Source organism: Poeciliopsis prolifica, unplaced genomic scaffold, assembly GCF_027474105.1.
Source record: "Poeciliopsis prolifica strain line A6 unplaced genomic scaffold, Auburn_PproV2 SCAFFOLD084, whole genome shotgun sequence".
In the NCBI taxonomy this organism is placed as follows: domain Eukaryota; kingdom Metazoa; phylum Chordata; class Actinopteri; order Cyprinodontiformes; family Poeciliidae; genus Poeciliopsis; species Poeciliopsis prolifica.
The window spans coordinates 1,142,781-1,156,527 of NW_026562459.1; the positions used below are offsets into that span (position 1 = coordinate 1,142,781).

The window sequence follows — 13,747 nt, forward strand, 5'->3', positions numbered from 1 at the left end:
AAAAACAGATGAACAGGCTGACTGTTTCCTTTAAGGTTAACACCAACGGAGAGGTGAACAAAAAGGGGTTTCACCAAAACTTTTCTACTCAGTCACGCCCAATAATAACCCAACCAAACTGCTCTGACTCAGACTTGCCTCTGTAACTTTAAGAGAACAGCATTATTTAGGACACTGAACCAATTTAACCCTTAGATGTCTGATTTAATTTAGCCATTTTTCAACATTTTTAATTTAATTTTTATCTTCAGCATAACTATAGCCATCAGAGCACATTTCATTTAAACCTACTTTATCAACAAATCTTAAATTAAACCACCCAAAATAACCAACTTACGTTCTTTAATTTTAGGTGGTTTTCCTTCCACAATATCTGTATTGAATTAAATTCTGTTTATTTAAACCTGTCAAACACAGAAATTCCTAATGGATTATGTCAAGTTCAGTTTATTTTCAAATTACTTTAAAAGTGTGTTTGTTTTTTCACAGACAGTTGCATAGAGTCGATGATTTGCAGGTTGTTTGTTTACATCTCCAACCCGGAATGCGCTCTCATCTAATTCAAAATGGAATAAAAAACCTGCACAGAAATATCAGAGCTAACAAACAGTTCAGTGAATACAGAGCTTTGCTTTTACAAACTTCATTTTTGCTTCAAATTCCACCACAGCAATGCTTTTTTGGAGGAAAAGGAATAATTGAGGCAAAGTTCGCTCAAGGTTTCATAAATATGCTAATTTGTTCAGTCTGAGTTGTGTTTGGATGCGTCATGGTAACAGAAAACATTGTATTGGTTCTGACTAGTCAAAATGAAATAGTCAGACTTTGTTCCTTCAGAAACAGATAATTCACACTTATGATGAACACTGACCAGATAGCTTCTTCATTTTCTACTATAAAGTTTAGTCATCAACATGTCTAATGAAATGAACCACATCTGAGCATCAAAAGGTTTTTATATGTTTCGATTATTAGCGATAACCAGCTTGTTTCCCTCAATGATCACATGAACAGCTTCAACAACATTCCTGTTATGCTCCTCTGGTTTTCCAGCCTTCTGGTTAATCAAGTAATTATGAAGAACAGCTGAAACTGAACTACTTTCTAAAGCTTGACTGTGAATCTAACTCTATATTCTTCATGTCAGAGTTGGTTTAAGACTTTGGAGGACAATTGAAAGCCAACTTGAAAAGCTGCAAATCAAGACCAACGACCCAGAACAATGAAAACTGAGTCACCCTTTGTTTCTACTACAACAAAACATGAAAGAGTCGTTGACTGTGAACTTACTTTCTTAGTAATCAATGTGTGTCATTACCTCAGACTCTGAGCTGCTGCCCACACTGCAGATCAAATCTCATTCCAGGAATATTTGCAGGGAGACAAGATAAAGTCCAGGAGAGAACGAGGCCACTGAAAGATCATCAGAACTGCTTCACTGCTCTCCTTACCACCAAGAGTGTGTTTATTCAATATTACACGTCTATGCTACCACACTGTCTATGTCTCATTCTTAAACCACTGGGTTCATTATTATTATTATGTCAGTCCATCATTTGCTGTGCAACTGATTCCATGCAAGAGTTTCTCATCAAATAAATTGAGGTTTGTCAGTTTTTAAAGAATAATAACATATTCAATTGCCTTCAATTTCCATTTGGTTTAAATAATACTCAACTGAACAGAGATGTGCACATCAACCAGATAAATAATGTTTACTCCATAAAGAAAAACAATTTAAAAAATGAAATGATTGCCTTCAGTTTTGAGCTGTTCATCTGCAGTGACCTTGGTGTAATCTCATAACTGCGTTCAGGTCAAACTGTGGGATACAGATAAACTCCTACTGAGGAAGACTGAACAAAAATTAGATTAATTAATTACTCAATTACAAAACCTTGAGCTACCTTTAGAAAATTTGACATCTAGAAATAAAACATCTGACAGCCCTTTCAGAGATTTCCACTTATCAACTTATTAACCTTAACACGAATAAAGACACACAAAGAAGCATTTACATTCTGGGCAGAGATACAGAATGCCAGATTATTATTATTATGAACAGTTTTTCCAGCATCATAAGAACTAATATGGACGTGTCTCTATTTTTGTATGTATTTTGGTTTTTTGTGTCTTCGCTGCTGTTTATACAACAAATTTCCCCCAGGGGATAATAAAGTTTACTTAACTAATAAGATGATTTTCTCAAATATTAAATGTGTGTAATTTTACAATCAGGATAGATAAATTCCCTCTTGATTCCGACATTTCAGAGCGCAGATGTGAGCAAACTGTGTGAAAGTGGACTGGGGAGCTCTGAGGTCAGTGTGACAGAGGCCAACCAGATATAGTATCTTCTGCGAGTGGCAAAGGCTGAGTAACATTCAGGGCTAAAGTTCACTGCTGTTTGTCACAGATTCACCTCATGTTAGACGAATCAACTCAGGAAATTAGGGAAACACTGAGCTGACAAGCAGCTCCGTCTGATTTCATTAGAAACGCTGCAGCAGGTTAACACCTCTGCGAACTACATCTAGTGAAACGCAGCCGTCAGCAGTTTTCTCTCTTCTGTTATGGATGTTATTGATGACCTTCATATTTGTGCTGCTCAGAAATAAGCAGCACAAATATAACATAATGATGGCATCATTCAATCTGATGCGCTGATAGAGAAACTTCATTTAAAAGACTCATTTTATCATTTTTCTTTCACTGCACTTATAGAAAACTTATTTTCCTCTTAAGAAATCAGACAGATGTAACGCCTCAGGATGAAGCGATCCACTTTTTTCACTTCTGATTCGATATCTGAGGATCAGCGCTTATTTTAAAAACAGACATAAGTCTACTAAATTACAACAGTATTTGATGACTCCATGAATTCAGCACTCTTAAATACACCAGTCGCTTCACAAGTTGATTAAACTTTCATTTGTTCAGTCAAAGAAACTGAAACTGATAAATAGGTTGACTTAAAATAAACTGCAACAAATGTTTTGTCGAATGGTTCAGAAAGTGCAAAAAGAAATTTTAAATATAATGAAAAATAAATGATGACGCATGATTTCACTCAGACGACAAAACAGAATTAGCCTGGCTAGATCTGCCCTTATGGATTGGGCACATTGACACTGATATCCGCTCTAAACTATTTTTAAAATTGTGATCAATACAGATATTAATATGTAATCAGTGCAGCCCTAATAATACCATCTAAAAGAGCTAGTAACGCGAGAAAATAAAATCCTAATGAATCGATTCCTTCGAGCAAAATTTTCCACTCCAACATATCTGATCCTTTATGCACACGCCCACTTCAAATACATTCCTGCATTCTCAGCATGCAAGGAACTGGTAATGTCTCGTACAGCATGCAGTTTGTCATTGCCAAGTAAAAAATGACAGCAATGTGGAAGATGTGCGTCCAGTCGGCCTCCTCCTCGTCCATTTCTCAAGCTTCACTACACACCGACATGCAACTATGACAAGAATGGCAGGAATTACAGTAGACTGAGTCCTGAAGGACAACTTCAACAGTTCACTGGCTTCTAATTGCATTTCTAACGAGAGAAAAAAAAATAAAGCAGCTAATTGTCAGAGTCAGGCCAGCAAGCATTAATGACTGAATTTCCTGACAGAAAAATCAGATGTTGCTGATTTGTTTTTCTGCTTTTGCTCCTAGATTTCACCAGACTAATTTTACTGCAACATATGATCGGGTAAAATGTCAGATGAAATGTCAATAAAGCCTAAAATGCCCCTTATGGTTTTAGCATGTATGGAATGAATAAACAAAGAAAAATGCAAACTTGCCTACTTTTTAGCTTATATTGCTAGTTTTGTTTTCAAAAGCAACAAAACTTCTGAATTAAGCCTGTCACAATAACAAATTTTCCTGGACAATAAACCAATCCAGAAATGATTGTGATATGAAATTATTGTTGTTTTAAGACCATTTTCAAGCAATATATTGATAATGGGACAATAATGTAAATTTCCCCTATCAAAAACCAATAAACTTTAATTTTGCTAGGAACTGGAAGATAGCTTAAATTTCCAGCAACCAAAAACGATAAATAAAACAGAAATAAAAACCAAACATCTATGTAAGAAAAATTAGGAAGTCTCTGCCCTTCAAAAAATATTAATCATCAAATGAAAATTATTGGGTTCATTTTAATTCATCTAGTGAATAATTGATTAATTAAGGAGACTATGGAATTACTAGTCTGGACAGATTATGACTAAAAAACCCTCTGGGTGGAAAATCATGCAGAAAACAAAAGCAACAACAAAATGATGATTTATTATGAACTGCTTCATAATAAACTAAAGGTAGCGTCACCTTGAAGATTTAGACTGATATATATTTATATTTAGTGACTTTATCATGAATTTAAGAAATTTGAAGTGCCCACAGATCAGATTTTATTTTATTTTTTAAAGGAAAAAGAAAGAAAGAATTTCCTGTTTATTAACAGATCAAGAGGTAGATTGACTCAGATTTGCTTTAAAAACAAGAAAAAATAGTGACTTTCTCACAAAGAAATAACAGATTTCTGATATTATCCTTCTTTTGTGTTGGACAAATCAGTGATTGAACTAGGACGTCTTATTTTTAACAGACTGAAAGAGCTACTTAATACCACATCCAATCTGGAGTAAGAAGGTAAAAATGAGTCTGTTAATCATGCCTGAGATTCTGCCCCTGATCCAAGACGTTTGATTCGTTGCCACATTCCTAAGTAAAGGCAACAAAACGTTGATAGAATCAAATCAGGACTCACCCAGGGTGGCAGCTCCGTTGCTGGCAGACTCTGCCTCGCGGCCGTATCCTTGTGATCCAGGAATGCCAAAGCCCGGTTTATCCTGTAGTCCTTGCTGCCATGGTTCTTCCTCCAGTAAAAAAGGATGGCGAGTCCAATCAGAACCCAGCTGAAGCTGAACTCAAAGTATCCCAGCACGTAGATGGGGAATATGACAGCAAATGTTTTGGCAAATTTAATCCACATTTGAGAGACGTCGGTCAGTGAAGACGGTTGCTCTTCTTCCAGCTCCTCCTTGGCCAGAGTCGGACTCGGCGGCGGCGGTACCTGGTTCCCGTTGGGCGCCGGGACCGGCCCATTCGCCCTGGTGCCTGGTCCTGCTGTACCCTCCATCCTGTTGCTCATTTCCTTACTGTAAAGACAATTTTGGCAATGACTTATAGGAGTGCCTTTCACAGTATTATCACAAGGATATGGAGTCGTCCTCGGACAGTGCGCTCTTATAGGGTGGTGACAGCGCGTTGGCACGCCGCAGAGGCAGACAGACAGAGCTGGCATGGGCCGGTGAAAAGCTGCAACACTGGCAGCCAGCAGGCTAAACATAGCGCTAAATAAACTGGCTGGAGTTAGAAGTGAAAGAAGAAGGTTATGACTTTGATTTGAACATTAGAGGAGGATTTCAGGGCTCAGAAAACAATTAAAACAATGTAAACAAGGGAATAAGTGTGAGACCAGACATTGTTATTGCAGCAGGTACAAAGCTCAACTGTCAACAGTCAAGAAGATTTTTTAAGCTGCTTCAAAAATAACTGGAAAGGTATTTTCTACTGATGGGTAGAGCTGGAAAGTAAATCAAATATAATAGATATGGCAATAGATGAATACCAGTAGATAAAACATCTGAGAGAATAATTAAGAAATTCACTGAACCGCACAGCATCCTGGGCGATGTAGGCAGAGGAAAGACAACCTCTTACAGCCAGCTGAGCTCGATTGGTGGCTTCAACTGACACTCACTCTTTGGTTACCCAGCAACAACATGTTGAGCATCTTGCACTGCAGCAGTTTAAAGTTTTGCCACTGTGGCTCATAACTGATTTAAAAAAAATAAAAAAAACAGTATGGATGAAAGTAATTAAATAATCGCATGGATTTCAAAAAAATAAGCAACAAGCTTCCTCCCTCTGAAGTGTAGTTATTATACTAAACAAATGTAATGTTTTATTTTAAAATTAACATTTATCTGTTTTATTGCTTCTTTAAATTAATGATAAAAATTATTTAATGGCAAAGAAAGTATAGATCAATCACAATCACTTTAGATTATTACGTTAACTGCAAAACTGCAGGACTGGGACAATTACAACTTTTGTACATCTTTCAACATTTCGCTGCGTCTCTGTCCAACACACCTAAAACAAACCTGATTTACGTCCAGCATGCAGTCAGGCTCCACAGAGATCTGCTAATGGCCCAGTTATCTACATTCACAGCATTGAAACAAACCGTCTCACATGTTCAACACATAAATTTGCTGTTCAGGTTTTTGTGTTTTTAATAGGTTTGACCTAAAGAGTTACATGGTGATAATCCGGTTAAATAAAAATAAACATCAGATGCGACAATGAATTCAAACATTGTTTTTATATGCCAAACCTTGATGAATATAGCTTGTTGAGATTTAGATTAATAGCACTGTCATAAAAGGTTGGAATGTGAAAAGTCACCTTTGCTATGTATAAATTAAAAAGCCTTATAAATACCACTGCTGTAAATCTATGGCAGCAATTGCCATCTAGAAACTCTACATCCTAAAATTGTCAACTACTTCAACTCATTTGAAGCAATTATCCAGACTTTTCTTTAAAATCAAACTTTCTTTAAATACAGTTTGATGCCCATAAAATGCTGTTTTGCTATTTTGTAGTAAATTGTTATTAAAACAAGCTTTCTTTTGCACATGCCTGTGGCGACGCCACATTAGGTATAAGGAAATTGATCACAGTTCTTTTGAGTATGCCCAATTGTAACTTTTTTGTTGTTACATGTTTTCACTAAATGTCTCCCACATAGTGTTTACTTGTAAAATAAATATTTTAGCAACAATAGCACACATGGATATAGTTCTAAAGAAGAACAGGGCTGACTTCATCAACTACTTTGAGCCAGTCAGCTATAAAAGTCAAATGCACTAGCTAGTACATCCCACAAAGGTGATTTACAAGTTTCAATGATATTTCCTGCAGATCTTCCACTCCACCCATTACTTCAGTGGAAAACGACCAGAGACAGACAAATGGAGCTAAAATGAGTCCAGACTCTGCCTAAATCTTAAAAGGTGGAGTCTTTGCAATTCAAATGCTTTCAGCTTTCAAACACCAGATGATCTGCTGGATTCTTATTCCTTGTGTGATGTCATCTACAGATTTATTTATATATATACATATATAAAAATCTGCATCTTTTCAGTGCACTTAAAAGGAGACATATTTTGTGAAGTCCTGCAATCCTGCATGGCATTTCACTGTCATTGAACAGAAAGAAACTATATCACTTGGTACCATCCTTTAACAAATGCTACTATAAATAAATAAAAACAATCTTGTGCTTAGCTAATTAATTATTCCACAGTATGTTTTCATTAAAAGTCAACTTCACCTGCTGTCATGCCATCTAAAAAGTATTAAAAAGAATATTAATAGTGCAATTACTTGCAGGAAAGCTACTCAGGCCATTCGGTCAAATTCGGTTTCAATAATAAATTCCCAACTCTTTTGGTTTGTTTAATATTTTAGCTTTGAAAAGTCTCTCACTTCATTCCTCTGCCATGACTCACTGCAATGAATACTGAAATCTGTTATGAAAGCAGAGATTTAACCTACATACTTAATGTTTTTTTAGGGTATGTCAAAGCCGAATCAAATAAAATATAACAATTAATCATTTTTTATCAACAAACCACTTTTGGTGCATCTATATTTGATGTTTGATATGACGCATCTTAAATGGGGCAGTTTTTGAACCGAGTCCGGTTGACGACACAGTGACACGTATGAAGGCACTTCACCGGTGTTACGTACAGTAAAAAAAAACAACTTGTTCCTCAACGGCTAAAACTGAGCAAACAGCGCACTTACCTATATCCTCTAGCAGCACTCGTTCTAGCCGAAACAAAAACAGAGAAAATTCAATCGAGCAGCTGCTTCCTCTGCATGTTAAACTCCGACAGCCCTCTCGCCTCCTCTGTTCATCCTCCAGTCTGTTAAGGAGAGCCGTCCGTCTCAGCAAATCCGCAGGAAGCTGTCATCGCGAGAAAACAGGTCACCGACCAGGAGGGAGCTTCAAACAGACCCAGCTGCAACAGACCCTGGCGCCATCTTGTGGCGGGAAATAACGGTCACTATATCCCAGCGACTCGGCTCATTTTCATCCGTTCATGGTGGAACGTTCAGTTCAGCGAGGCAGGCGTAAAAACAGCATACAGAAACACAATTCTAAGTCTGAAATAAAGGTTAGTTTCCCCTAATTTACATTAAACTGTGTAAAAAATTGTAATCAAAAGAGAAAAAGCCTATTCCTGTAAGGGTATAGACCTAACATGGTCTCCAATAAATGTTTTTTGATCATCATTCCACATTTAATTGTAATTAATCTATTAAAAGCGCATTTGGGTGCCAGAAAGCAAAGTGTCCTTTAATTTGAAATTAAAGCTAATGCACACAAGTTATTTTAAAGACAAATATTGTACATAAAAAAGTTTAGAAGATTTTCATTTGTTGGCAGTAATGCTTCCCTAATTAAATCCCAAAATCCAAATCAATTTATAAAAGCAACAAGTTTGTCAAAGTTCTGCTAATAAAAAAATACATTAATGTAAAACAAAGCAAGGACATTGAAAATAGTCAAAATAAAATGGAAATAACATTGAAGCATATCAACTCTTAACTAATCATAATGCATAAATGCATAAAAATGTGTCTTTTAAAAGAGACTAATTAAAAATAAAAGTCCTGATCGGACTTCGCTGGCCTTTGCTAAAGTTTATTGTTTGATTGTGTCTTCTATTTTTACAGATGCAATCATTGTCAACAGAGCTTGAACAGAAATAATTTTCCACTAGATGTCAGAGAAGTGCTTATATACTGAAACCTCTCTGTCTGTGGCCTAATCTCTCTGCCAGCTCAGCTGTGGTAAAAATGCAGTCAATATCACAGCTTCATAATCACTTTATAAAGAACCTCTCTTAAGATCCATTTTATTACTGTCATTGTTATAATAAAAGATCTATCTTTAGTTGTCACTTAATCAGGTTATTTGTACTTTTAAGCTTTTATTGTTGATTAAAGCAAGAAATTAGATGGTGATAATAAAAAAAAATGAGAAGACAGACAAAAACAACCTGGTGACATTTTTCCTCCTCTGTCTCAATCTGGATGGTACGTTTTGTTAAAGAAGCTGCGATGTTTAAATCTGTTTTATACACAAGCCATAAACACCAGGAGACAACTGACGGCTGGTTAGCATTCCTGTGCCAGCGTATTTCAAGCCGTCGTTGCAACGGGGCCAGCGACGGCCTGGCTTTGTGTGAATCTGTGCCACTTGGTCCTCACTCTGCGTCCAGATGGAAACCATGAACACAGAGAGTATTTACAGAGAAGGAGGGGGATGTTCCTGTAAGGGTATATTTCTGTTCTCTTCTAATTCCAGACACCCCAACTTGAAGTGTTTGGGATCACACTGCATGTTTTATCAGCTCACACTGAAACTGACCTCTAAGTATATTTGGTGAGCTTTCCTGCTACAAAACGCAGGATCCTCAGTTGACTTTACCACTGTAGCTACGTTATGAGGACAGTATTTATGTGAGGATTTAAATAAAATAGAGAGGACCTAGTGGCAGAAAACAACCTGTCCTGATTCTGCAATCTGAAAAAGAAACTACTAAAAAAATAAATCCTGGAACGTTACTGGGAGTAACTGGGAATTCTTGAAAGGTTGTCCAGATCTTCAGAAACTTCTTGATAGTTGTGAAGAAAGTCTGCAGGAAGTTGTGGAAACTTTTCATCACTATCCAGACCGTACATACCCACAAAGCAATATGTTGAGATAACATTTTTAAAAATCTTTTAAAAGCGTTACATTCTTTTTAAATTCATTAAAAATTGTAAGTTGACATTAAATGCATTCATCACAGGACTTAAATGTTATCATGAAAGGAGAGTTTTGTCAGATTTAGAGCAAAACAGTAAAAAAAATTTCACTGTCTACTTGAAAACAAAAATCACAGTTTCCTGTAGGATGTTTTCTCATCGTAAATGACGTATTTAACACTGTATGACCAAAACATAATCTGGGTATAATAATTTCCTCCTCTTTATTTTGTCCTGTTTTCCTCTTTATGTTAACATTTCACTGTACAATGTTGCAATATTTTATTAAAATGTATAAAAACTAAACAGCCATCAGTGTTTTTACTGTATTGTTTTTAGATCTAAAATAAATATTCCGCAATATCACAACTAATCATGTCTCTTTGGTTTTTATTTTGAAAGTCAGAGGGAGAAATGGAGCATCCTGTACTGCCAGCTTGACAGCAGGAGTCAGCTGTGGGTTAGTGATCTCTCTGCTCATTCAGCTCAGTGGAAGCGACTCGTGTGGATACAGAACATCACAACCTGTGCTTTTGCGCTTCTCTTCTGCACCATTTCTGGAATTAACAATGATTTAACAAACGCTCTGCAATGGAGTTCAAATGAAGTGATCAAAGCCTGAATTTCTCCTGTTAGGACATCTGACTGGTTTCTGTCTACCTGAGGACTGATCATGAGAAGTTTGAGCCTCCTCACCTTTTTTCTCTGGATGTGTCCGCTCATGGTGAGTTTTCTGAAAATAAACTTCATCTTCGAAACTCTTGCACAGCAAGGAAGTTGGTAAAAAATGTGGGATTTTCCTAAATATGAGCTCAAATAAATATGTTAGTCCTGATTGTCCAGTTTGTGGATCTGGAATAAAACATCAACCAAATAGTGTACATACATTTATTTGCAGTGCAATAAAATTATTTTCAAATTGAATGCACACTATATTACTAATTTAAGCAAAAAGGAAAATGATGATCCTTCTGTTCATCCAGAAAAAATTTCAATGAAATAAAATAGACATTTTCCTAACAGATATTTGAATACTACTGAATTTAAGTTTCAGTTTTAAACACATTTTAATAACCTTAACTGGGTTGTTAAAAATATTTTAACACATCTAAAGGTCTGTTTTATAAAATAAATATGTACTATAACATAAAAATCTTATGCAGGTGTTTTGTGCAACAGCATCATTTTAAATCCAGCTGATTTGCTTAGTAACAAGTTGTTCTACTGGTGGAAAGGTAAGACAGAATTACTGCAAATACATCTAGTTTAGTAGTGAAAATAGGCAGTCATCACCTTATCAGAACAAAGTGGCTGAAAAAAACTCTTTTTACTAATATCAGCTGCTTCAATTTAGTTTTCTGATACACAATCAGAAGAACTTAATATGGCACCCTGTGGTACACCCAGTTGACTGTTTTGAATTAATTTAAGATAGAACTAATAACATGTTATAGATAGTTGGTCCTGAGAGCATATTTTTGCTGTATTCCAACATAAATGGGGTCAACAGATACTTAAATATTTAGTAAGGATAAACAAATCAATAAACAAATCAATGTGACGATCGCTTACTAGTTCATTTCACAATTCCAAAATTCTTTTTACTTTGTAAATGAGATAAGGTGAGATGAGGTAAGGTGACATCTTTTCATTCTGATTTTGATTAATAATCAAGTCACTAATTTATAGAGAAAATTATATTTTAATAATTTAGCCACTAATAAATAAAAAAAGCCTACATGTTTTTCATTTACTGCAGGCACTACTGTTTTTTTTGCTGCTGCAGCAGAGGCGTCTGCGTCTTGATTAATTGAGTTAATTTGTAGAATTAGTCTCACACTGTTTGGCTGTTCTTTCTGAGGCCTCCTGCAGCTGTAACCCCAGTATTTTTTGTTATTTTTTTTCTGAACGTCACACGTTATCAGCCCTCTCTGAGCACTGATCCGCCTCGCAGGACCAACAGTGGAAGTGGTTTCTGTCTGCCCGCCGGTCTCGTCACTTTAAATGCAGGCTGGGGTGTAAAATGTTCTCGTCACCCCAAACAAATGAGTGTTTGATCGTGTAAATCCCAGCACTCTGCCACCTCAAACACACAAAGAAATGGCAGCCGAGACACAAACTGTTCTGTGGTTCATCTTCTTACTTACTCGATTACTATTTTGTTTATTTAGTAGTTTAAACGGATCAATTTTTCATCATGCTCAAGGGCAAAGAAATTAATTTAGCAGCTTTAAATTTTGCTTTTGGCTGTTCTACATTTCTCTGCCTTAATCTTATAAATTAACCAGATACATTAGCTGCATTTACATTGACTATATAATAGTTGCAATTTGATTTTTCAAAAATAAACCCTGAAATTTTGAAAAAAATAAAAAATCATATTTTTTGATAAAACGTTGGCGTGAGATGCTTTTGTGGCCATGTCCAAAATCACACTATTAATGGAAACGGTAAAAAATTTTGAGGCTGGTCGCATTTCCATTGCAAATGTGCATAAGTCTTTGTCAATATTGTTGAAAAAAACAACAACTAAATGTTACGATCGCAGTGTTTCCATTAAATAAGAACCACAATTAAAACACCATGTGAATAAATTTGCTCGTCTGATAAATCATTAAAGTCAAGCTGCACCATCATCCTCTGAATACTTCCTGTCTTCTTCATGGTTTATGCCAGGAACAACATCCAGTTGTTGGTCTCGTGACTCGTGTGATGTGAACAAAGTGTCTCCACTGCAGTTTTGCAAAATAAACCAATTTCAACACTACAATTGTGATTACAGAATCTTATAAAATTGAGTTGTTTGAAGATGTAGCTTAAGAAGATTAAAGTGCGTTGAGCTGGAGCTCTTCAGTGATCCCAGAATGCCTTTTCCAGGCATAACGCTGTGATTAACTTGATAGTCAGAAGGAGAAGTTGCCGTGTTTTCGTGCTCGGATCCCCCAGTATTTAATACCGATGATGTGCTGTCTCAGACGGCGGAGGCTTCTTGTTCCTGCAGTGTCAGTTTTTTGTCATCAGCCCCAGACAGGAAAAGTCCCATGATCTATAGATTCATTTGTGCAGCTTAAACAACTGTGTAGATCTTTAAAACAGACCAGCTGATTTACAGTGAGGTTTGAATATTTCTAGATAATCCTCATCTTTAAGATATTCACCCGCTGTTGATGAAAGCTCACACTAAGTAGGAAGGAATGCTAAGGTTTTAGACATAACTTAATCCAGAGATCTGAAGTCTGAAGTTGCTAGACTCAGTTTAAACCACATGTTTACATACCCCGTATGGAAGATGTTGAACTTTTTTGTGTGTCTGACATTAAACCCGAATAAACCTTTCCTGTTTTAGCTCCTTAAAAGGTTAAGGTTTGGGTTCTACAATCATCCCAAAACACTTCGACTCAACTCGCAGTAACTATAGCTATACTGTATTATAGCTATGCTTCCACTCCAGTTTTACAAATTTAAGGAGCGGCATGTAAACCTGCAGGGAAAATTAATCATCTTGCACACAGATGGGACACAAAAGATTGCATCAGGTGAAGAAGTGGCGGGTCTAATGTGAGTAAGACAAAGAATAAACATTTCCATCAGCTTACAACCAATGGTTGTCTGCATGATTGGCAGAAGAAAACACAAAAGTTTTAAAAATTTCCAGTTAACTTCAGCTGTGTATGTCTTTCTGGACGTTTTCTTAAAATAACTTAAAATAATAATTTAAAAGTAAAAGGAATAATAGAGATTATCCACACTCAAAAAAACATCTCCTATTTTCGGTTGAAATTGAGTCAATCGTCCTCATGGATAAAACTGATGTCAGACACACAAAATGTC

General features: G+C 36.1%; 2 protein-coding genes across 5 annotated transcripts in view; one reads left to right on the plus strand and one right to left on the minus strand.

The window, feature by feature from the left end:
• esyt2a (extended synaptotagmin-like protein 2a) overlaps positions 1 to 8,135 on the minus strand; it is a 40,649-nt gene extending 32,514 nt beyond the window's left edge. For all 4 annotated transcript variants that reach the window (XM_055022355.1, XM_055022354.1, XM_055022353.1 and 1 more), the window contains exons 1-2: positions 7,904 to 8,135; positions 4,788 to 5,178 (exon numbers count right to left, since the gene is read on the minus strand). In XM_055022355.1, coding sequence (XP_054878330.1) covers positions 4,788 to 5,171 — 384 coding nt within the window. In that variant the 5' untranslated portion in view covers positions 5,172 to 5,178; positions 7,904 to 8,135. The remainder of the gene's footprint in view (positions 1 to 4,787; positions 5,179 to 7,903) is intronic.
• Positions 8,136 to 10,433: 2,298 nt separating this feature from the next.
• The window catches only part of vipr2 (vasoactive intestinal peptide receptor 2), a 37,274-nt gene continuing 33,960 nt past the window's right edge, over positions 10,434 to 13,747 (plus strand). The window contains exon 1 of the mRNA XM_055022358.1: positions 10,434 to 10,640. Coding sequence (XP_054878333.1) covers positions 10,590 to 10,640 — 51 coding nt within the window. The 5' untranslated portion in view covers positions 10,434 to 10,589. The remainder of the gene's footprint in view (positions 10,641 to 13,747) is intronic.